The following is a 24283-nucleotide window of genomic DNA, read 5'->3' as shown; positions in this document are numbered from 1 at the left end:
CAACATGTCTGTAACAACATGTCTGTAACCACAACATGTCTGTAACCACAACATGTCTGTAATCACATGTCTGTAACCACAGCATGACTGTAATCACAACATGTTTAATAACCACAACATGTCTGTAATCACGTCTGTAACCACATGTTTGTAATCACATGTCTGTAACCACAACATGTCTGTAATCACAACATGTCTGTAATCACAACATGTCTGTAACAACATGTCTGTAACCACAACATGTCTGTAACCACAACATGTCTGTAATCACATGTCTGTAACCACAACATGTCTGTAATCACATGTCTGTAACCACAGCATGACTGTAATCACAACATGTCTGTAATCACAGACCATGAGAGTCAAATTAATTAAAACTATGGTGATGATCACGTCGGTGATGATCACGTCGGTGATGATCACGTCGGTGATGATCATGCGGCGCAGGCTACTGGACTTTGACTGTTTCCATGGCAACGTCAGGAAGAAGGCAAAGAATTAGTTTTCACAACATTTATTTGCATTTTTTGTTGAAATCTTCAGTCCGTCACCTGACAGGAATGAGAACACACGATTGGCTCAAAACAGTCATATGAATCATTAACATCCCCACCCACACACCGATGACCCACCCCTTCCCATGTACACGCCCCCAGATCTCCAGTCACACCCCTGACCTCGCCCCCACTTGGATGTCCCGGTATGTCCCTTCAGAGAGACGAGCGTAAAAAAGACAAAGATAAACTGATGGATATTAAAAAGACAAAATAAGTATTAATTGTTAACACCCCCCACCCCCCACAAGAGCCCCACCCCCTTGTAACGGCCCCACCCACACATTCAGGGAACATCTGAGCTGAAATGGTCCTGAAACAATCATAATCAACAGCCAATCAGAGGAGAGGATCTGTGTCCTGTAACCTGATTGGCTGACTGTTGTATTTTTTTACAGTGTAGCTGAGGAGTTGCCCCCCCCAGGGGTGAACAGAAATATACACAGACATCTGCAGTATATACAAACAGATCCTGCCAGAGAGAGATGTCTCACTCTGTCTGATTATTCAAAACATGTCTGTCACAGCTTTAACCCTGGAAGCTCCAAATTGACTCTTAACTTAGTTTACTTCCTGTTTACTACTTCTTTCGTTCCTGTTTAATTCCCATTTAGCACCTCTTAACTTTCAGTTTACTTCCTGTTTACCTGGATTTCTCAACCCTCTGGACTGAAGCTCACCTGCCTCAGGTGAAAGGTTCTTTGTTAGCAAACGACAAAATGTGTTTAGATTAGGGTGAATTTGGGTAATGGGGGACATTTGGTAATGTGGGACAGCTATAGGCTTCATTCTGCTTCAAGACTTTTATGATAAGTTGACATGGACATCGTCTGACGGAATCACATGACTTCATGTCTGTGATGTCACAGAAAGGGGTGGGGCCAACTTAAATCAGAAGCTCCCCCTTGGAATTATGTGACATTTTTTAATGTGCTATACCTGTAATAGAATGTTTTAATTAGTATTATAAGTTTTTATTTAAGAGTCTTCCTTTTGAAAAAATAGGACCTTTACATGTTAATATAAATCAATGATATTTCTATGAATAATATACATTTTATTATTCAGCTTTCTGTCCTTTTTGCCCCTAACATTTGGCATAATTGAGCTTCTCACGTATAAAACAAGGTGAACTTTTTGTGACCCAGATGATCAAATCAGACAGAACGTAAAAGCTGTGTCACGTACGATATTTTCTTTGTTTCTGCCGATGGGGTTAGAAAACATCTGAAGATTCACACAAAGATTTAAAATGTTGATCTAGAGTGTAAAACAGATTCAATGAATATATGTCCCAGAATTCACCCCAAATGAAATCAGTACATTTTTTCATTATTTATTTTTCAGTTTGGAGAAATTCCAGATTCTTGTTATGAGTAATTATTATGAAATATTTAAAGTTAATTGAATTTTTTTTTAAATTTTATAAATGTAGTTTTCAAAGAATAAAAAAAATAAAAAAATCCTTGAAGACTTGGTTCATCTCACTTCAACTACTCTGATGGTGAAGAAACGTCACTGGGACCTGTCTCCCCTGTCTCACCTGTCTCACCTGTCTCAGGTCTTTAACTTTGTTAAAACTAAAGCAGTAACTTCTTCACCTCCTGCAGTTGCTCTCACTTGTCCTCTGCTCTCTGCTGCCCCCTGTTCTCCAGGTGATGTTCCCTCCTCCAGGTTCAAACTGTGACATCACACGTTCCTTTAACTGAACAGTTGATTGGTGAAATAACCAATGAGACTCTGCAGCTGCAAACACACACACACACGCACGCACGCACACACACATACTTCTATACTTGTGAGGACTTACTGAAGATTGTTTCGCCTGTTTATGTTGTGACTATGACTTTTTTTGTTCATATGTAACTTTACAAACATGTCCTCTACTTAGCCTGGTCCTCACAAAGTCAGCTGTACCACAACACACACACACACACACACACACACACACACACACACACACACACACACACACACACACACACACACACAGGGACTGTCTATGAGGGCGGAGTGAAGGGGGGCAGGCCCTCGTCGCTGGGCGTGGCCGTGTCATCGCTGGGCTCCAGGCTGTCTTTCAGACTCGCTGTGCTGTCGGAGGTGGGTGGAGTCGACTCAGAGTGAGGTGGGGTTAACTCTGATATGGGCGGGACTAGCTCAATTGGGGGTGGGCTTTCCGGAGAGGGTTCCTGGGTCCCATTGGCTGTTGGGAGAGGATCAGGTTCCTGTGGCGCTGTGGTGGGAGGGGACGGAGTGAGGGCGGCATCTGCCTGACGGGGCGCCGGGTGGCACATCAGGCCTTCGTTAAGACAGAGCGAAGATTTCTCTACCAAACGCCACTGCATGATGCTGGTGTCCTTCCCCCCCGTCGAGATCAGGTGACTGTCGTTACACAGGAAGCTGACGTTGGTCACATGACTGCTGTGGGCGCTGTACTTGTGACTGGGGGCCTGGAGACATATTGATTATTGATCGACTGAATGATCCATATGTGTGTGTGTGTGTGTGTGTGTGTGTGTGTGTGTGTGTGTGTGTGTATGTGTGTGTGTGTGTGTGTGGTCTCACCTTCGGGGTGGAGCATGGATAAGTAAACAGGTGAACTTTGCAGAAGTCGTCAGCGAGAGCGATCACCTTCCTGTTGTGAGATCTGATCAGAGCGTTGATGTCGGTGCCATCGGAACCCTCCGGCCACACGCCTGACACACACACACACACAGAGAAACAAACAGAAACACACACACACACACACAGAGAAACAAACAGAAACACACACACACACACACAAATTGAGTAATAACAATTTAATTGAATTTAGTCAATTGTTCTCACACACACACACACACACACTCAGGTGTACAAACCAAACACGTGGTATCCCAGGACGCAGGTGTACGTCGCCCAGTCGATGTCTTTACACTCAGAACGATTTCTGATCAGTTTACAGCTGTTCGGAACGTCCCCTGAAAATACACAACTGTTACTACACACTGCAACAACACACAATATCACCATGTCAAAGCATTTGGTCTTTCAGAGTACTGTCAGTACTAGTATTAGAGTACTCTCAGTACTAGTATTAGATTACTCTCAGTACTAGTATTAGAGTACTCTCAGTACTAGTATTAGAGTACTCTCAGTACTAGTGTCAGATTACTCTCAGTACTAGTGTCAGAGTACTGTCAGTACTAGTATTAGAGTACTCTCAGTACTAGTGTCAGATTACTCTCAGTACTAGTGTCAGATTACTCTCAGTACTAGTATTAGAGTACTCTCAGTACTAGTGTCAGATTACTCTCAGTACTAGTATTAGAGTACTCTCAGTACTAGTGTCAGATTACTCTCAGTACTAGTATTAGAGTACTCTCAGTACTAGTGTCAGATTACTCTCAGTACTAGTATTAGAGTACTCTCAGTACTAGTGTCAGATTACTCTCAGTACTAGTGTCAGAGTACTGTCAGTACTAGTATTAGAGTACTCTCAGTACTAGTGTCAGATTACTCTCAGTACTAGTGTCAGATTACTCTCAGTACTAGTATTAGAGTACTCTCAGTACTAGTGTCAGATTACTCTCAGTACTAGTATTAGAGTACTCTCAGTACTAGTGTCAGATTACTCTCAGTACTAGTATTAGAGTACTCTCAGTACTAGTGTCAGATTACTCTCAGTACTAGTATTAGAGTACTCTCAGTACTAGTGTCAGATTACTCTCAGTACTAGTGTCAGATTACTCTCAGTACTAGTATTAGAGTACTCTCAGTACTAGTATTAGAGTACTCTCAGTACTAGTGTCAGAGTACTCTCAGTACTAGTATTAGAGTACTCTCAGTACTAGTATTAGAGTACTCTCAGTACTAGTGTCAGAGTACTCTCAGTACTAGTATTAGAGTACTCTCAGTACTAGTGTCAGAGTACTCTCAGTACTAGTGTCAGAGTACTCTCAGTACTAGTATTAGAGTACTCTCAGTACTAGTGTCAGAGTACTCTCAGTACTAGTATTAGAGTACTCTCAGTACTAGTGTCAGAGTACACTCAGTACTAGTATTAGAGTACTCTCAGTACTAGTGTCAGAGTACTCTCAGTACTAGTATTAGAGTACTCTCAGTACTAGTGTCAGAGTACTCTCAGTACTAGTGTCAGAGTACTCTCAGTTAGAGTTGCAAAGGAGCGGAACATTTCCAGTAAATTTCTGGAAACTTTCCATGGGAAGTTAAGGTGGGGAATTTTGGAAATATTGCAAATTTGAAACTTTCCATGAGAATTCTGGGAATTGATGGGAATTTAAACAAGCTGGATCATATCCAAATATAAATGTAAATATTTTTGTTTTGTCATAAGCAGACATCCATGCAAAATAATACAATTAAAAAACATTTCAACAGATTTGTTTGAGTAGAACTTTAGTTTAATTTCTTTAATGAACAACAAAATGTTGAGTAGCCTCTTAAATGGTCAATGAAATGAAAAATAGTTTACATTCAGCACCTATTTTTATTTAATGTTTCCAAGTGAAACATCAAAACCATGATAGCTCAAATATATTTACCCCATAATATTATCCAAACTTACTGACTTCAATAATCAGATGTGCATGTGATGGATGCACAGTGCATGTAGGGGGTGTGGCCTCAATAGCCCTGCAGTAAGCTGTGTGCATGTGATCGAGGAGTGTACGTGAAGTAAATCTGCTTGTTTTAGCTACAATATATTTTCCCCAACTATATTTAAGTTCCCTGTTGAGGGCCAAACTCCAAATTTGTAAATTTCAGATTTATTCGCGTTAATTCCCACAGAAAGTTTCCAACTTTGAAAATTCCCAGAATTTTACAACCCTACTCTCAGTACTAGTATTAGATTATTCACAGTACTAGTATCAGAGTACTGTCAGTACTAGTATTAGATTATTCACAGTACTAGTATCAGAGTACTGTCAGTACTAGTATTAGATTATTCACAGAACTAGTATCAGAGTACTCACAGTAGAGGATCTCGTAGTCTCCAGAGTTGGACATGAGGAGGTTGTTGTCAGGTGACCAGTCCAGATGTGTGATGTAACTGGAATGTCCCTGTGACGGAACACGTCATGAACACGTCATGAACACGTCATGAACACGTCATGAACACGTCATCATCTTTAATCTTTAACATCTTGAATGAAGTCAAACAGAAACGGATCCTGTGGCGTCGTCAAGTGTCCTGAAGCCGAGACGTTCATTTTCAAAGCAGACACCACGTTTCCTAAATGTCTCCTGGATTTACCCCTGAACAATCTAGTAGGGTCACGAGGGTCAGGGTCATGAGGGTTAGGGTCAGGGGGGGTAAAGGTCACGAGGGTTAGGGTCCAGGTCGTGAGGGTGAGGGGGCTAAAGGTCACGAGGGTTAGGGTCCAGGTCGTGAGGGTGAGGGGGCTAAAGGTCACGAGGGTTAGGGTCGGGGGGGTAAAGGTCACGAGGGTTAGGGTCAGGGGGCTAAAGGTCACGAGGGTTAGGGTCAGGGGGCTAAAGGTCACGAGGGTTAGGGTCATGAGGGTTAGGGTCAGGGGGGGTAAAGGTCACGAGGGTTAGGGTCGGGGGGGTAAAGGTCACGAGGGTTAGGGTCAGGGGGGCTAAAGGTCACGAGGGTTAGGGTCGGGGGGGTAAAGGTCACGAGGGTTAGGGTTGGGGGGGTAAAGGTCACGAGGGCAGTGGAATTTAAGAGCTAGGGTCAAGCGAACTCTTACCGTGCACTTCCCGTAGCGACTGTACTTGCGTCCTCTCTCGGACACGGTGTAGAGGTAAATAAAGTTGTCGTGAGATCCAACAGCCAGCAGACTTCCATCTGCAGAGGTGAAGAGAGGCATTCTGGGACATGTAATTCACTTCTTTCATGATGTGGAGATGGTAACAGGATACTGTACCTACCCACTGAAAAACGCATCACTGACAGTTGCTCGTTCCCGTCCGTGTGGATCGCCACCAGATCTGTGGTCTCTGCATCCAGAACGTACCACCTGACCCAGGATGAGACGAGTTAGAACCAGAAGAACCAGAGATCTGGAAAATATTGATCTGTACACGTAAATGATCTGTACTGACTTTCCTGAGTGTGTTCCGATAGCAACCACGGCTCCGCTGGGATGGAAGTCTGCACAGTGTCCGTGTTCCTGATCGAGAGGCAAAGCTGTCAATCACCTGTCAATCATTTGTCAAGAATCAATCAAGTCCATGCCCACCTCCAGTGTGCGGCTCCACTGCAGAGCGTGATCGAAGGAGTTCCAGAGGCAGACGAGTCGGTCCTGAGCGCACGTCAGGAACATCTGTCTGGACGGGTGGGTCGCCAAACCCCACAGCTCGTCTGTGTGACCCTGAACACACCACGACTTGACAAGATGAATATTTTGTCCACACAAGATAAATATCTGTCGTAAAGACGTGACTGGTCGATGCTCTGAAAACGACACTAAGTTGCGTTTTTAGGTTTTCAGGGTTTGTTGATTCCTCATTATGATCGAAACATGTTTCCCTTCAGCGAATGATTCCATGACGATCCTGTGTCTCTGTGACATTGTGAAGATAAAACCTGAAGGCTGAGTTTTCTCCATGAGATGGTACGAATGTGTCTGTGAGCGTCTGAGTGATGAAAACCCAAATGTCTTCTGAAAGTAAATATCTTTTGGGAACAAGATTTAAAAAATCTTCTTTTGGGACATCAGGGTCCGGAACACATTTGACATGTGATCTCACCTGAACCTCGACCAGGAAGCCGTCGTTGAAGGTTCCTCTCAGGATGAAGTTACGAGAGGTTCCGACCAGAAACTCTTCCCCCTTCCCCTCAGACACGGCTCTGATGGTTCCATACTGATCAGGGACCTGCTGACACATTGACACTGTCACTGAACAACTTCTATACAAAAATACATTTTCCATTTACACAGATGTTTGCACATGAAACTAATCTTTATTTACAGCAGAGCTTTTCTAACACACATGAAATGTTGCTATGGTAACAGGCCTCAGTCCGGGAATTTACAATTTAATCATTAATGTATTATCATTTAAAATTAATCATCAGAAAAAAAGATTTATTTCATTTTCATTTCCGTTGAACAAAATTATTCATTGAAAGTGTAAATAGATAAATAATAAAGATTCTAATAATTGTGTGCGTGTGACCTCGATGTCTCGGTCTGCTCTCAGTTCGTGGTCCCACAGGATGATTTTTCGGTCTTTTCCTCCTCCCGTCAGCAAAGTGCCGCTCCTCATCTCACACATACAGAAAACACTTCCCTCATGACCTTTGACCTGCCGACTAATCTGAAACGCTACACACACACACACACACACACACACACAGTGTTACATCTGTCGTCTACTGAACTGAAAAGAAAGAAAATGAGAAAAATGAAAGAGAAAAAGAAAAGAGGCACATTCAACCAATCAACTTCCTGCAGCAGCCAGCAGGAGGCAGCACATCACACTTCCCTTTCAACTTCCTGTTAGAATGAATCTGCAGACTTTAGTTTTTTCAACAGGAAGTTAATTATTATCACATAATGAAGTGATCTAAAGACAACTTTTTATATTCTATATTCTAGACTCAGTGAAAGTTTACTTTTTCTACTGAAACATAGATCCTGAAGATAGAAACTCGATAAAATGTTAAAAATCCAAAAGGATTCATTTACCAGTACACACATGAACAAAACTGGTTCTAACTGGTCCCTCCTAACCTTTGGGGCCCTTTCCTGTGGGTGTCTCAGCAGAGCTCCTGGTCCAGACCAGCAGGACACCGCCGGAGTCTCCAGTCAGGATGTCTCCAGTGCTCAGGAAGGACAGACACTGGACAAACTTTGGCTTCTCATATTTCTGAAAACATAAGAAAATAGGACAACAGAGTCAGACCAGGACTACAGAGTCAGACCAGGACTACAGAGTCAGACCGGGACTACAGAGTCAGACCAGGACTACAGAGTTAGACCAGGACTACAGAGTTAGACCAGGACTACAGAGTTAGACCAGGACTACAGAGTCAGACCGGGACTACAGAGTTAGACCGGGACTACAGAGTCAGACCGGGACTACAGAGTTAGACCAGGACTACAGAGTTAGACCAGGACAACAGAGTTAGACCAGGACAACAGAGTTAGACCAGGACTACAGAGTCAGACCGGGACTACAGAGTTAGACCGGGACTACAGAGTCAGACCGGGACTACAGAGTCAGACCGGGACTACAGAGTTAGACCAGGACAACAGAGTTAGACCAGGACAACAGAGTTAGACCGGGACAACAGAGTTAGACCGGGACTACAGAGTTAGACCGGGACTACAGAGTTAGACCGGGACTACAGAGTCAGACCGGGACTACAGAGTTAGACCGGGACTACAGAGTCAGACCAGGACTACAGAGTCAGACCAGGACTACAGAGTCAGACCAGGACAACAGAGTCAGACCAGGACTACAGAGTCAGACCAGGACTACAGAGTTAGACCAGGACTACAGAGTTAGACCAGGACTACAGAGTCAGACCAGGACAACAGAGTTAGACCAGGACTACAGAGTCAGACCAGGACAACAGAGTCAGACCAGGACTACAGAGTCAGACCAGGACAACAGAGTTAGACCAGGACTACAGAGTTAGACCAGGACTACAGAGTTAGACCAGGACTACAGAGTCAGACCAGGACAACAGAGTCAGACCAGGACAACAGAGTTAGACCAGGACTACAGAGTTAGACCAGGACTACAGAGTCAGACCAGGACTACAGAGTCAGACCAGGACAACAGAGTTAGACCGGGACTACAGAGTTAGACCAGGACTACAGAGTCAGACCGGGACTACAGAGTCAGACCAGGACAACAGAGTCAGACCAGGACTACAGAGTCAGACCAGGACTACAGAGTCAGACCAGGACTACAGAGTTAGACCAGGACTACAGAGTCAGACCAGGACTACAGAATTAGACCGGGACTACAGAGTTAGACCAGGACTACAGAGTCAGACCAGGACTACAGAGTCAGACCGGGACTACAGAGTTCACAGTGATCACAACGGATGTCACAACATGAAATTTTGGTGCCACGATTGTCCAAGGACACACAAATTACGTGACTTGCGAGAGGCAGGACACCATAGTTAGATATTGTAGTTTTTACAAATCGTGACGTTATCAAACTGCGGTTATCGTCAAATTGATTAATCCCGACATCCCTAATCACAACCAGACTTGTGGATACACAACATGTCTCCTCATCTTCATCAGTAACTCCACAGTTCATGTGTCTGCTCCTTCATCTCTGTCAGACATGTCCTCATGTACAAATACTTTAAACATGAAGTCACAAACTGTTTCTTCTAATGTAGAGAATCTGTTGATGTCTTCAGTTCATCAGCATCTATTGTCCTCGTGTCCTGGAGACGGATCCTCACATGTGACTCTGAGCTTCAGTTACTGCTCAGAAAGTGTCTCTGTAGTTTGAGTCTAGTTTAGGACAGAGGACGACTTGTTGACATCGATGAGACAAACTGAATCTGAGACAAATCAAATGTGATCGATTGACTAGAGACACAAGAACTACAGAGCACGACTGGGAGAAAGATTCTTAGAGAAAAGGTTCAGGTTCGTATGAACAGAAGAATGTGGGTGTAGAACTTTAAATCTTAAGGTTCCTTTGTGTTCAGCTGGGTGGAACTTCCTCCTCGTCTAAAGATCAAATTCCTCACATTCACTTTGTTCACGTCTCATTCAACCAAACTTCATTCATGTTTCTACTGACTCAATCCTTTGTTAACAGAGGTACCCATTACTTTTTATATTAATTATCCATCACCAGTTTTATTTCAGCTTCTGGGAAATGAAATCAATCACAGCAGATCATTCTGTTGATGTAACTCTGATCAATATAAACATGAAATCATATTTAACCTGGTGAAGACCTGAACTGTTTTCATTATGAACATCAAGTGTAATTTAATCAAAATCATCAATGGATCAAGTGACGTTTGTAAAATTTAAAGGAAAAACAACACTTATATATATATATATATATATCTCCTGTAAAACATAAACAATATCGCGACCAATCAGTTTCAGCCCAACTTTCTATCATCAAATAACTGATTCAAACCAAACGGATCAGAAACACTTGAACATCACAGAGAGATGAGAACGAGCTGCAATGACAGAATTGTTTTTATAGAGTGGTCCATGTCCCATCTGCTAACATGGAGGAGGGTTATGTTTGAGCTGTCATTGTCTATGACAATGTCGTCTGTATTTATTCAGGCGATGGTTTTATTTACATGAATTTGAAAAAAGTGCCCTCACCCCAAAGATTCCTTGTTTTCGAGCCAGCGAGGTTCCGGTCCAGGTCCAGAAGAAGATGTGGGACTTTCCACAGGTGACGATGGTGTTAGGGTCAGTGGGATGGAACTCCACAACCAGGACCACCTCGTTAGTGGTCTGTAACCAGTTAGAATAAACTTCTTCAGCTGCCACTCAACCAGATTAGTTAACAGTCCAATTTAAAATGTAAGAAGAAACAGTTTGACAGTGAAACTGCACTACACTGTAAAGCGTTACCGAAACAAAAATTTCAAAATAAAATGTGTTGACCTTGATTTCAGCGATCTTTGACTTCCTCTGCCAATCCCAGACCGTCAACATGTGATCATTACAGTCGTCAATCACACTAAGGTGATGTCCCGAGTCCTGAAGGAAACACAAGTAGAGAGAGACACGATGTGAGACAAGAACAATGAGAATTTTTCAATGATAAATAAATGATAATTTATAATGATATAATGTCTGAGGTCAGCAGAGACTTCAGTTCCCATGATGCAGCTGGTAATACTCACAGCTTTGGAGAAAGCCAGAGATCCGACACCGCGCTCGAAAGTTCCCAAACCAACGACCTGAAGAGTGGAGAGACTGACGCTGTCCCAGATACGAACGTGAGGCTGCAGCGCCTGAACACAGACACTGTGATCAATACCAGTATCAATAACCAATATTATTATTATTATAAACCCTTATATTAAGTCTTATAATAATTTTGAGACGACATCTGCTTCAATCTGTATGTACAGTTACCATGGTTACAGAGGTGTATAATTGTATATACCCTGGTTTAAAATATTAAACAGTTCCTTCAGACATTTACACACTGTCGTTAAATTCAGTCTCTAACGAGACACGTGAAACGCTCGTCACAATTGTTATTAGGTTTTTGTCGTAGATGAAGCTTTCACTTTTAATGGACATAAAATGTTTGTCCTCACTCGTCCGTCTTTGTCCACTCCTGCAATCTGTCCTGTAGCGATCCGGATTTTATCAGGATGGAGGGCCAGGCTGTCAAACACAGAGAGATGATGTCACTCACCTGTCAACACAGACCAATAGGAGAGCAGCATTTTAATGTTTCCTCACCACTTGACACAATCGGTGTGTCCGAGATAAAATCTCTGTGTTCGTTCTTCGTAGTTAAACAGAACCACGACCGACGCGATGAAGTAAACAATCTCTCCTGTAGGAAGCAGGTAGACGTTCGCTCTGCAGTCTCGGCCACGGTAACCGTACCTGTCTGGAGTTAAGGACACACCTGGAGATCTACTGAGGATCTACAGAAGATGTAAGATTCACTGAGATCCACTGAGGATCTAAAGTTATATGATAAAGAACTACTAAGGATCAACTGGAAATGTTAATAAAGCTCTAGTGAGATCTACTGAGGATCTAAATTAAGTGTGACTAAAGATCTACTGAAGATTTTCTGACGAACACACGTCTGCATTAGAGACGGTGTGAAGAGAAAACGTCGTTTCTCTAAATCCGTTTCTGATTTGGCACGTACAAATAAAATGTTTATAGTAATAATCATTTTTATTGTTACTATTATGAGAAGTATTGTGTCAGAGTGCCCCCTTTGTCCAGAATGAAGGATACACCCATTCCAGCTTAAGTCTTTCTGAAGGAAGTTCTGTACGAACTTCGTCATAGTTTTCCACGTCTGACGGGATGAACATGGTGATGGGTCGACCACGCATGAACATCTTGATGTGATTTCCCTCTGAAACAAACAATACAAATATGCTTTTATTGATCAAATATATTCTAACAAATTGTGTTGTTATTGGTTCGAGTCTCTTTTATCACCAAGTACAAACATTGGATTAAAATGGTTTACACATGATCAATAGAATATATTATACACTGATCAGATCATTCGGAACTTTTCACAGGGTAGACTGTTCATCCAATCACATTAAAGAACAGGTCATGTGACACGATGAAGCTTCCTCACATAAAGTCCCCTCCTCCACAGTGATCTGGTTCAGTTACCATAGCGATTAACCTGTATTTGTAAAGATCTTTTCTAGACAGCTGTCATTCATACCGTGCATCTATGTGCAGCACTTTCAGAATGGAATCAAACTGTCATCCTTCTGATTATAGGACGACCACTCTACCCCCTCAGCCACAGCCGCCCCAGTACAGATCAGAGGTGAACCACCATAATGACCAGGTGAGTGACAGGTGAAGCAGGTGAGTGACAGGTGAAGCAGGTGAGTGACAGGTGAAGCAGGTGAGTGACAGCAGATGAAGAGATTTGATTGGTTTAAAGCAGAGAGAGGAAGTGCTCAGTGAGCTGCTAATAGCCTGTTAGCTTGTTAGCTTGTTGGGGCTAAAGCTCTGACAACTCATCAGGACTCACCTGATTGGCTGTTTTTCTCTCGGGTTGACATTTTGGCTGGTTTGAGACAAAGACATTGTCACTGAACAACAACAACAAAACAACACAACAAACAACAACATCACAACAACAAAACAAACAACAGTAACAGCATCAAAACAACACATCAACAAACACAACAATAGAGACGGCAACAAAACCACACAACTATAGTTTTGTTGTTGCTGCTGTTGAGTTGTTTGTTTTGTTGTTGTTTGTGTTGTTGGCTGTGACTCTGGATTCCTATTGGCTGTTGGAACATGAAGATGATTAAAGTGTAATTACCTTGACTGACCACCGGGTCTTTGTGTCTAAAGAGAGACAGAAAAGACAGAAACTCCTGTTATTCATCATTAATGGAAGAAAAGAAGAAGAAGAAGGTTCCTCTTCTGCTCTGTAGGTCTCTGATCCATCTTTTCCTCTGAGGATCAATGAACTTCATGAACTTCTTCACCAACTCAATTATAACCATCAGGGAAACAATTCACCACCTCCTCCCCATGAACAGGTACATTGTCTTGTCCAGAAGCCATAGAACCACCTGTAGCACCAGTGCAAGGAGGGGAGTTTTCCCTCAGTGCATGATGGGAGTTCTCCCAGCAGTCTGGACCTATAGCAGCATAGCTGAGGGATGGTTCAGGACTAGGGATGTCACGATTAACAGATTTACAATAACCGTGGTTTGATAACGTCACAATTTCATAACCGTAAGAATTGTAAACACTACGATATCTAACTATGGTGTCCAGCCTCTCGCGAGTCACGTTGTGAGTGCGCAGGCCACTGAAACGTTAGTTGAGAAGAGGGAACTGACTTAACGGCCTCATTTCCACCAACGTTGGACAAACAACTTCATCAGAGGAGTTCACAGTGAGAAGAGAAATCCTTGTTTACTGTTGGTGTCTGACCAGCTGACTCACTCGCTCGCTCTCTACCATTATGAATGTAGCCAGCTGGAGGTCACAGTATAATCAGGACATGAACAATGAGGCGTGAACCAGAAGTTTACCTGTTTACTGTTGCACGAGTCAACAACTGGCTCCCAAAACAGAACCCTTCACAATAAAAGTCCCATACAGATAAACTGCTTATGATGACAGCAAACACAAATTCACTGACCAACCTTCCACAATAAGGCAACTAAATAAAAACGCTTACATTAATTACTTTTAAACAGCCAAACGTTACACTTCAAAAACTAACTGGATATTATTGTTGATAACAATAAATATTTTAGTTCATTAGTTATATTATTAGCTATATATTCGCTATATATTGTTTGTTGTGTGTCTATTTCCTTCTATAGTATAAATAATGAAAATGAAAATCGTGATATTTCCTCTGACAATAATCGTGGCACCAAAATTTCATATCGTGACATCTCTATTCAGGACCTGATCCAGAACTACAGGTTTTATCAAAAAGGAACATTTGAAGTTTAACCTTAACTGTAGAGAAGGTGTCTGACTCCACAGGAGAGGAGCCTGGTAGCTGAAGGTTTGTGTGATTTCCACAATGTCTCAAACGTCTCTCTTCAACATAAATAGTTGAATGTAAGGTTCTTATTTCAATTGTATAAATTGATCAATGTATAAGACTTTGACACATCTTATTCCTATTTTCTTATTCCTTCATCAAATGCGTTTTTACCATAATCTAAACCTGGGGCTCACTGTAGCCTGTCTTTGTGACGTTACTTAAAAATATATCATTTAATACTAGAATTAAAAATAAATAGAAGACTGAATGATTAAAAAAATAAAAGTCTGGTTCTCTAGTTTTTTCTCTGACAGGCAGAGCATGTTGATTTTTCTATAATATACTTAATATGAAAAGTGACTTCAGATCATTAATGTTTCAACTTGATGATGAAACTGAAATGATCTGTGAGTGTGTGTGTGTGTGTGTGTGTGTGTGTGTGTGTGTGTGTGTGTGTGTGTGCGTGTACCTCTCTGCAGTCTTCATCACTTTAGTCAACAGTCTGGATGTTGAAGCAGCTTTCACCAATTTGTTCCTGTTTTCATCTGAACTCTCCCACGTGCTGCTCTGAGAGCGTTCGATACCCGAGGACCGCTTCACACTGGGCCCCCTGGAGGGAGGGAGAGAGAGAGAGAGAGAGAGAGAGAGAGAGAGAGAGAGAGAGAGAGAGAGAGAGAGAGACACACACATACACACACACACACACACAGCATCAGTATCACAGCAGCAGATGAAGAAGAGAATCATCTCAGTGTCGTGTTTTTCACTGTGTCATGAAACTCATGTTGTTGTTGTATTGTTTTATTATTATTATGAACAAAATGATGATTTGATTTTTTGATTGTTTATTTTGTTGATATATATTGTAGTTTTATCTTATAGTTATTATTATGAATGTTATTGTTTCTTATTATCATTTGTAATAGACACAGTTTAGTCCCAACACTGAATCGACTCAATTGAACCAATCCCCTCCAGAGGAAGTTAAAGAGCCGAAAGAGAAGCACAAGGCCCAGGCTTCAGGAAGCCTCCTGGAGGAGCAGGAGGTGCACAAGGAGGAGGAAGAAGAGGTGGAGGAGGAGCAGTAGGAGGAAGAAGAGCAGGAGGAGAAGAGGAGCAGGAGGAAGAAGAAGAGCAGGAGGAGGAGGAGGAGTCCGCAGGTGAAGCTGGGAGAAGGTTAGTCAGCTCCGTCAGACTCAGGTTCTCCAGGAAGTGACTCAGGGAGGAGGAGCCACAGTCCTGTTCATGCTGCACCTTCTCACCTGGATCAGGTACACTCAGCCAATCAGAGGCTTCTGTACATGTCAGGTGACCCAGGTGGGCGGGGCAAAGAACTGTGGGTTCTGAGGGGGCGGGGTTAGTAATCACTGGCAGAGTGATGTCAGTCATTGAGGTCAGAAGCAGCTGACAAATCACAAAGCAGAACCTTTTAGGCAGGGCGTGGCCTTTACTGGTGTCAGCAGACTGGGAGGGTCTCTGAGGGGGGGTCACACAGGTCTGAGGAGGGAGGGGGGAGGAGGGGGACACGTCCTTTGGGTGAGGAACCTCTTCACGTTCCTGGATCTCCTCCATCTGACCCCTGACCTCCTTCTTCCTGTCTGCTCCACTGTGGACGAAACCAGGGCTGTGAGAGACGCTCTAATGGGTTCTACTGGGTTCTACTGGAGTCAACTGGGTTCTACTGGGTTCTACTGGAGTCAACTGGAGTCTACTGGAGTCAACTAGGTTCTACTGGAGTCAACTGTGTTCTACTGGGTTCTACTGGAGTCAACTGGGTTCTACTGGAGTCAACTGGGTTCTACTGGGTTCTACTGGAGTCAACTGGGTTCTACTGGAGTCAACTGGGTTCTACTGGAGTCTACTGGAGTCAACTGGAGTCAACTGGGTTCTACTGGAGTCAACTGGAGTCTACTGGAGTCAACTGGAGTCAACTGGATTCTACTGGAGTCAACTGGAGTCTACTGGAGTCAACTGGGTTCTACTGGAGTCAATTGGAGTTAACTGGGTTCTACTGGAGTCTACTGGGTTCTACTGGAGTCAACTGGGTTCTACTGGAGTTTACTGGAGTCAACTGGGTTCTACTGGAGTCTACTGGAGTCAACTGGGTTCTACTGGAGTCAACTGGAGTCAACTGGGTTCTACTGGAGTCAACTGGGTGTTACTGGAGTCAACTGGGTTCCACTGGAGTCTACTGGGTTCTACTGGAGTCTACTGGAGTCAACTGGGTTCTACTGGAGTCTACTGGAGTCAACTGGGTTCTACTGGAGTCAACTGGAGTCAACTGGGTTCTACTGGAGTCAACTGGGTTCTACTCGAGTCTACTGGAGTCAACTGGGTTCTACTGGAGTCAACTGGAGTCAACTGGGTTCTACTGGAGTCAACTGGGTGTTACTGGAGTCAACTGGGTTCCACTGGAGTCTACTGGGTTCTACTGGAGTCTACTGGAGTCAACTGGGTTCTACTGGAGTTTACTGGAGTCAACTGGGTTCTACTGGAGTCTACTGGAGTCAACTGGGTTCTACTGGAGTTTACTGGAGTCAACTGGGTTCTACTGGAGTCTACTGGGTTCTACTGGAGTCTACTGGAGTCTACTGGGTTCTACTGGAGTCAACTGGGTTCTACTGGAGTCTACTGGAGTCAACTGGAGTCAACTGTGTTCTACTGGGTTCTACTGGAGTCAACTGGAGTCAACTGGGTTCTACTGGAGTCAACTGGGTTCTACTGGAGTTTACTGGAGTCAACTGGAGTTTACTGGAGTCAACTGGGTTCTACTGGAGTCTACTGGGTTCTACTGGAGTCAACTGGAGTCAACTGGGTTCTACTGGAGTCAACTGGGTGTTACTGGAGTCAACTGGGTTCCACTGGAGTCTACTGGGTTCTACTGGAGTCTACTGGAGTCAACTGGGTTCTACTGGAGTTTACTGGAGTCAACTGGGTTCTACTGGAGTCTACTGGAGTCAACTGGGTTCTACTGGAGTCAACTGGGTTCTACTGGAGTCTACTGGGTTCTACTGGAGTCTACTGGAGTCTACTGGGTTCTACTGGAGTCAACTGGAGTCAACTGGGTTCTACTGGGTTCTACTGGAGTCAACTGGAGTCAACTGGGTTCTACTGGAGTCTACTGTGTTCTATTGGAGTTTACTGGAGTCAACTGGAGTCTACTGGGTTCTACTGGAGTCAACTGTGTTCTACTAGAGTCTACTGGGATCTACTTGGTTCTACTGGGATCTACTGGGTCCTAGTGGTCTCTCTTAGATTCCAGTATTGGGGTCTACTATTTCTACAAAGATCTACTGTTTCAACTGACTTAGTTTTAATTGTGTTTAATGTTTTTAATTGGATCATTTGTGTTCTATGGATTTTCCTGTATTCAACTGGGTTCTACTGAAATCTATTGAGGTCTACAGTGTTTTACTGGATTGTACTGTGGGTCATGTCAGGGTCATGTTAAGGTCATGTCAGGGGAAATCAGTCCGCTGTGAAGTTAAATCAGCGACAAATTTTAAAACAACAAACTGTAACAAAAATCACGTGACTAAAAGAAGCATGTTTTTCTTATGTTATGATAAAAACCCAGAAATAGAAAGTAGTATGAACAATGTAAACAGAGTGTAGTCTGAAACAGGATGAAGAATGACACCATCAGTTTTTACCTTTTGGCGGCAGACGACACCGTCTCTTTCCTGGTGACAGATGTGGAGTCTCTCTTTCGCCCAGATGTTCCTCCGTTAGTGATACAGGACATGGAGTAGGCTTCCCGTAGTACAGCTCCACCTGCTGGGGACAGCACGCTACTATTACACTGACTGAGCCCCGGCTTCATTTATCACAGAGTCAAAACAGAAACATCCGGTTTTACATTTCTAATGGTCAAACTGATCATGAGTTTGTGTCTGAAGTAAAAACTAGATATAATCAAAATCACTGTCATCTACGAGTCTAAATAAAAAAGAAACTGAGTCATGTGACTAATGATCGATTTCATCATATTATCACGTTTTATTGATAAAGAGGAAACTGATCATGTTTAGAAACTTCAAACACTTTTTAGATATTGCTGATATCGTTTCTATTTAGTTTTTTATTAAATCAATCAAAAATAAACATTTTCTTTTCATTGATTGACGACATTTAAACTTTGTGCAGACGGAGAATAAAACAACCAGCTGATGAGGTCAGAGGTTAAATTCATTAGAGCCAATCAGAGCAGTCAGTTGTAGATTTCATCAATCATTAGTCGAATAAAACTTCAGGATAAATCCAGAAACATTTCAAACACACGTCACCTTTTCCTCCTTGTTTTTTGGTCACAGGCGTTGCAGAGTCTTCAGACACAGCGAGACGACGAAGCACGTCAGCGAGAGCGGCTTTCATGACCGTCAGCTCATCTTCCTGCTGCTGAACACGAAGCTCCAGAGCCGAGAGACGATCGTTGACATCCGAGACGCTCGCTCCAGACATACTGTCATCTGCAGAGACAGAGAGGTAATCTGATTACACTGTCACCTACAGATATATATACACACACACAGACGCCCGCGTCCTCTTCTGATTGGTTCTCATCAGTCACATGACTCGACTACCAGCGGTGAACACAAAGCGTCGCTAACACTTCCTGTCAGGAACAGTTCCACCTCGTCGTCGCTCAGAGAAAAGAAACCTCTGCTCTGACTGTTCACCATCACTGCTCCTCCATCAGAGGTTCTGTTGCTAAGCAACCAACCAGTGTAGGTGAACGGTCATGTGACGTGTGTTCAGGCGTGTTTGTGGACGTGGTTTAAATGCAGCATCAGGCTGAGAGTCACACTGTCATGTGTCAGTGTGTTGGTGTCAGAGGTTCTGTGTGATTCAGTGTTGGTGTCTTTAGAATAGAATCAAATACTGGATTCTACTGGTCTCTACCAGGTCTGTACTGGTCTGTACCAGGTCTCTATCATGTCTGTACTGGTCTCTACCAGGTCTCTATCATGTCTGTACTGGTCTGTACCAGGTCTCTATCATGTCTGTACTGGTCTGTACCAGGTCTCTATCATGTCATTACCAGGTCTCTATCATGTCTCTACCAGGTCTCTACCAGGTCTGTACTGGTCTGTACCAGGTCTCTATCATGTCTGTACTGGTCTCTACCAGGTCTCTATCATGTCTGTACTGGTCTGTACCAGGTCTCTATCATGTCTGTACTGGTCTGTACCAGGTCTCTATCATGTCTGTACTGGTCTGTACCAGGTCTCTATCATGTCTGTACTGGTCTGTACCAGGTCTCTATCATGTCATTACCAGGTCTCTATCATGTCTCTACCAGGTCTCTACCAGGTCTGTACTGGTCTGTACCAGGTCTCTATCATGTCTGTACTGGTCTCTACCAGGTCTCTATCATGTCTGTACTGGTCTGTACCAGGTCTCTATCATGTCTGTACTGGTCTGTACCAGGTCTCTATCATGTCATTACCAGGTCTCTATCATGTCTCTACCAGGTCTCTATCAGGTCTGTACTGGTCTCTATCATGTCATTACCAGGTCTCTATCATGTCTCTCTCAGGTCTGTACTGGTCTCTACTGGCCTCTACCAGGTCTCTATCATGTCTGTACTGGTCTCTATCAGGTCTGTACTGGTCTCTATCAGGTCTCTACCAGGTCTCTCTCAGGTCTGTACTGGTCTCTAGTGGCCTCTACCAGGTCTCTATCATGTCTGTACTGGTCTCTATCATGTCTCTACCAGGTCTCAATCAGGTCTGTGCTTGTCTCTATCATGTCTGTACTGGTCTCTATCAGGTCTGTACTTGAGTCTATCAGGTCTGTACTGATCTCTACTGGTCTCTATCAGGTCTGTACTGGTCTCTATCATGTCATTACCAGGTCTCTATCATGTCTCTACCATGTCTGTACTGGTCTCTACTGGTGTATATCATGTCTGTACCAGGTCTCTATCATGTCTGTACTGGTCTCTATCATGTCTGTACCAGGTCTCTATCATGTCTGTACTGGTCTCTATCATGTCTCTACCAGGTCTCTATCAGGTCTGTACTGGTCTCTATCATGTCTCTACCAGGTCTCTATCAGGTCTGTACTGGTCTCTATCATGTCATTACCAGGTCTCTATCATGTCTCTACCATGTCTGTACTGGTCTCTACTGGTGTATATCATGTCTGTACCAGGTCTCTATCATGTCTGTACTGGTCTCTATCATGTCTGTACCAGGTCTCTATCATGTCTGTACTGGTCTCTATCATGTCTCTACCAGGTCTCTATCAGGTCTGTACTGGTCTCTATCATGTCTCTACCAGGTCTCTATCAGGTCTGTACTGGTCTCTATCATGTCTCTACCAGGTCTGTAGTGGTCTCTATCATGTCATTACCAGGTCTCTATCATGTCTCTCTCAGGTCTGTACTGGTCTCTACTGGTGTATATCATGTCTGTACCAGGTCTCTCTCAGGTCTGTACTGGTCTCTAGTGGCCTCTACCAGGTCTCTATCATGTCTGTACTGGTCTCTATCATGTCTCTACCAGGTCTCAATCAGGTCTGTGCTTGTCTCTATCATGTCTGTACTGGTCTCTATCAGGTCTGTACTTGAGTCTATCAGGTCTGTACTGATCTCTACTGGTCTCTATCAGGTCTGTACTGATCTCTACTGGTCTCTACCAGGTCTGTACTGATCTCTACTGGTCTCTATCAGGTCTGTACTGGTCTCTATCAGGTTTGTACTGGTCTCTACCAGGTCTGTACTGGTCTGTATCAGGTCTGTACTGGTCTGTATCAGGTCTGTACTGGTCTGCACTGGTCTCTATCAGGTCTGCACTGGTCTCTATCAGGTCTGTACTGGTCTCTATCAGGTCTGTACTGGTCTCTATCAGGTTTGTACTGGTCTCTACCAGGTCTGTACTGGTCTGTATCAGGTCTGTACTGGTCTGTATCAGGTCTGTACTGGTCTGTACTGGTCTGTATCAGGTCTGTACTGGTCTGCACTGGTCTCTATCAGGTCTGTACTGGTCTCTATCAGGTCTGTACTGGTCTCTATCAGGTCTGTACTGGTCTCTACCAGGTCTGTACTGGTCTGTATCAGGTCTGTACTGGTCTCTATCAGGTCTGCACTGGTCTCTATCAGGTCTGTACTGGTCTGTATTGGTCTGTATCAGGTCTGTACTGGTCTCTACTGGTCTGTACTGGTCTGTATCAGGTCTGCACTGGTCTCTATCAGGTCTGTACTGGTCTCTACTGGTCTGTATCAGGTCTGTACTGGTCTCTACCAGGTCTGTACTGGTCTGTATCAGGTCTGTACTGGTCTCTATCAGGTCTGTACTGGTCTGTATCAGGTCTGTACTGGTCTCTATCAGGTTTGTACTGGTCTCTATCAGGTCTGTACTGGTCTCTATCAGGTCTGTACTGGTCTCTATCAGGTCGGTACTTGTCTGTACTGGTCTCTACTGGTCTCTACTGGTCTGTATCAGGTCTGTACTGGTCTCTATCAGGTCTGTACTGGTCTCTATCAGGTCGGTACTGGTCTCTATCAGGTCGGTACTTGTCTGTACTGGTCTGTACTGGTCTCTATCAGGTTTGTACTGGTCTCTATCAGGTCTGTACTGGTCTCTACTGGTCTGTACTGGTCTCTATCAGGTCTGTACTGGTCTCTACTGGTCTGTATCAGGTCTGTACTGGTCTCTATTAGGTTTGTACTGGTCTCTATCAGGTCTGTACTTGTCTGTACTGGTCTCTACTGGTCTGTATCAGGTCTGTACTGGTCTCTATCAGGTCTGTACTGGTCTCTACTGGTCTGTATCAGGTCTGTACTGGTCTCTATTAGGTTTGTACTGGTCTCTATCAGGTCTGTACTTGTCTGTACTGGTCTCTACTGGTCTGTATCAGGTCTGTACTGGTCTCTATCAGGTCTGTACTGGTCTCTATCAGGTCGGTACTTGTCTGTACTGGTCTCTATCAGGTCTGTACTGGTCTCTACTGGTCTGTACTGGTCTCTATCAGGTCTGTACTGGTCTCTACTGGTCTGTACTGGTCTCTATCAGGTCTGTACTGGTCTCTACTGGTCTGTACTGGTCTCTATCAGGTCTGTACTGGTCTCTACTGGTCTGTACTGGTCTGTACTGGTCTCTATCAGGTCTGTACTGGTCTCTATCAGGTCGGTACTTGTCTGTACTGGTCTCTATCAGGTCTGTACTTGTCTGTACTGGTCTGTACTGGTCTCTCTCAGTCATTGAACCAGGTCTGTGCAGGGCTTCAGGAGGAGCACTTGTTTTTGTGGCCCAGTATCCGCCGGAGGGGCGGTGCAGTGTCTCTGATGCAGTGACACGTGTAAAGCCGCCAGAGGCGCGTGCGGCTCTCACCTCCACGCCGCTGCACGGACAGGTGACCCGGGGCCGTGAGGGCGCGAGCGGCGGCCGTGACTCACCCAAACTGCCGGTGAATCCGTCCATTTTCCCGGAGAGAGCGGGACTCCGTGCGGGAGGCCTGCGGGAGGCTCCGCGCACACTTCAGGCCTCTGTGCGGGGTTTTCCACCGCAGCGGAATCGGGTCTGTCCCCGCCGCGTCGCCCGGGTCCGTCACACCCAAGACCCTCCGCTTTCTGCGGCCTGAACGATCTGCAGATCCCGGGGAATCGAACCGACGAGACGGACACACAAGCTACGGAGCCGCGCACACGACGGACCGACACTGCTGCGCGCTTCCGACTCCGCCTCCTCTGGCGGCGGCGCGCTTCCCCTGGGTGGGTGGGACCCCCTCCTTCCCTTCATGTTTGTGAGACAGAGACAGAGACTGAGACAGGACTGAGACATGACAGAGACAGGACTGAGACAGAGACATGACTGAGACATGACTGAGACAGAGACATGACAGAGACATGACAGAGACATGACTGAGACAGAGACAGGACAGAGACAGAGACATGACAGAGACAGGACTGAGACAGAGACATGACAGAGACAGAGACAGGACTGAGACATGACAGAGACAGGACTGAGACAGAGACATGACTGAGACAGAGACATGACTGAGACATGACAGAGACAGGACTGAGACAGAGACATGACTGAGACAGAGACAGGACTGAGACATGACTGAGACATGACAGAGACAGAGACATGACAGAGACATGACTGAGACAGAGACAGGACTGAGACATGACAGAGACAGGACTGAGACAGAGACATGACAGAGACAGAGACATGACTGAGACATGACAGAGACAGAGACATGACAGAGACATGACTGAGACAGAGACAGGACTGAGACATGACTGAGACTGAGACATGACTGAGACAGAGACATGACAGAGACAGAGACATGACTGAGACAGGACTGAGACAGAGACATGACTGAGACAGGACTGAGACATGACAGAGACAGGACTGAGACAGAGACATGACTGAGACATGACTGAGACAGAGACATGACTGAGACAGGACTGAGACATGACAGAGACAGGACTGAGACAGAGACATGACTGAGACATGACTGAGACAGAGACAGGACTGAGACAGAGACAGGACTGAGACAGAGACAGGACTGAGACTGAGACATGACAGAGACAG

At 44.4% G+C, this 24283-nt stretch overlaps 1 protein-coding gene across 6 annotated transcripts; it reads right to left on the bottom strand.

The window, feature by feature from the left end:
• Positions 1–498: 498 nt before the first annotated feature.
• On the bottom strand, positions 499–23593 carry LOC109644340 (EMAP like 4). Of its 6 annotated transcripts, none has more exons than XM_069538137.1 (24): positions 23143–23593; positions 19028–19210; positions 18395–18515; positions 16168–16347; positions 15211–15351; positions 13548–13573; positions 13245–13280; positions 12476–12599; positions 11960–12109; positions 11812–11881; positions 11389–11499; positions 11147–11242; positions 10859–10993; positions 8261–8396; positions 7704–7852; positions 7275–7400; positions 6764–6895; positions 6627–6694; positions 6453–6541; positions 6272–6369; positions 5531–5618; positions 3416–3514; positions 3120–3250; positions 499–3004 (listed from the first exon to the last, which is right to left on the bottom strand). In XM_069538137.1, the coding sequence occupies exons 1-24, from the start codon at positions 23165–23167 to the stop codon at positions 2555–2557; spliced, it is 2964 nt and encodes a 987-aa protein (XP_069394238.1). In that variant the 5' UTR covers positions 23168–23593; the 3' UTR covers positions 499–2554. The 6 variants fall into 6 exon arrangements, with proteins under 6 accessions (XP_069394238.1, XP_069394237.1, XP_069394239.1 ...); XM_069538136.1 differs by having other exon boundaries at positions 18395–18518; positions 23143–23438; XM_069538138.1 differs by lacking the exon at positions 13245–13280 and having other exon boundaries at positions 18395–18518; positions 23143–23438.
• Between the last annotated feature and the right edge of the window lie 690 nt (positions 23594–24283).

Source organism: Paralichthys olivaceus, chromosome 14 (assembly GCF_024713975.1).
Source record: "Paralichthys olivaceus isolate ysfri-2021 chromosome 14, ASM2471397v2, whole genome shotgun sequence".
In the NCBI taxonomy this organism is placed as follows: Eukaryota; Metazoa; Chordata; class Actinopteri; order Pleuronectiformes; family Paralichthyidae; genus Paralichthys; species Paralichthys olivaceus.
Note: the sequence above shows the minus strand (reverse complement) of the source record. Positions and strands in the feature narration are given on the sequence as shown.

What these genes read in the sequence shown, in the direction of transcription:
- LOC109644340 (XM_069538136.1), bottom strand. Translation starts at nt 23,167, where the DNA reads ATGGACGGATTCACCGGCAGTTTGG. An exon ending in AGACTTAAGCTGGAATGGGT is followed by an intron (nt 12,110 to 12,475) that starts GTATCCTTCATT and finishes AACTCCAGACAG; the next exon opens with GTACGGTTACCGTGGCCGAG. An exon ending in CACAGGAAAGGGCCCCAAAG is followed by an intron (nt 7,853 to 8,260) that starts GTTAGGAGGGAC and finishes GTGTGTGTGTAG; the next exon opens with CGTTTCAGATTAGTCGGCAG.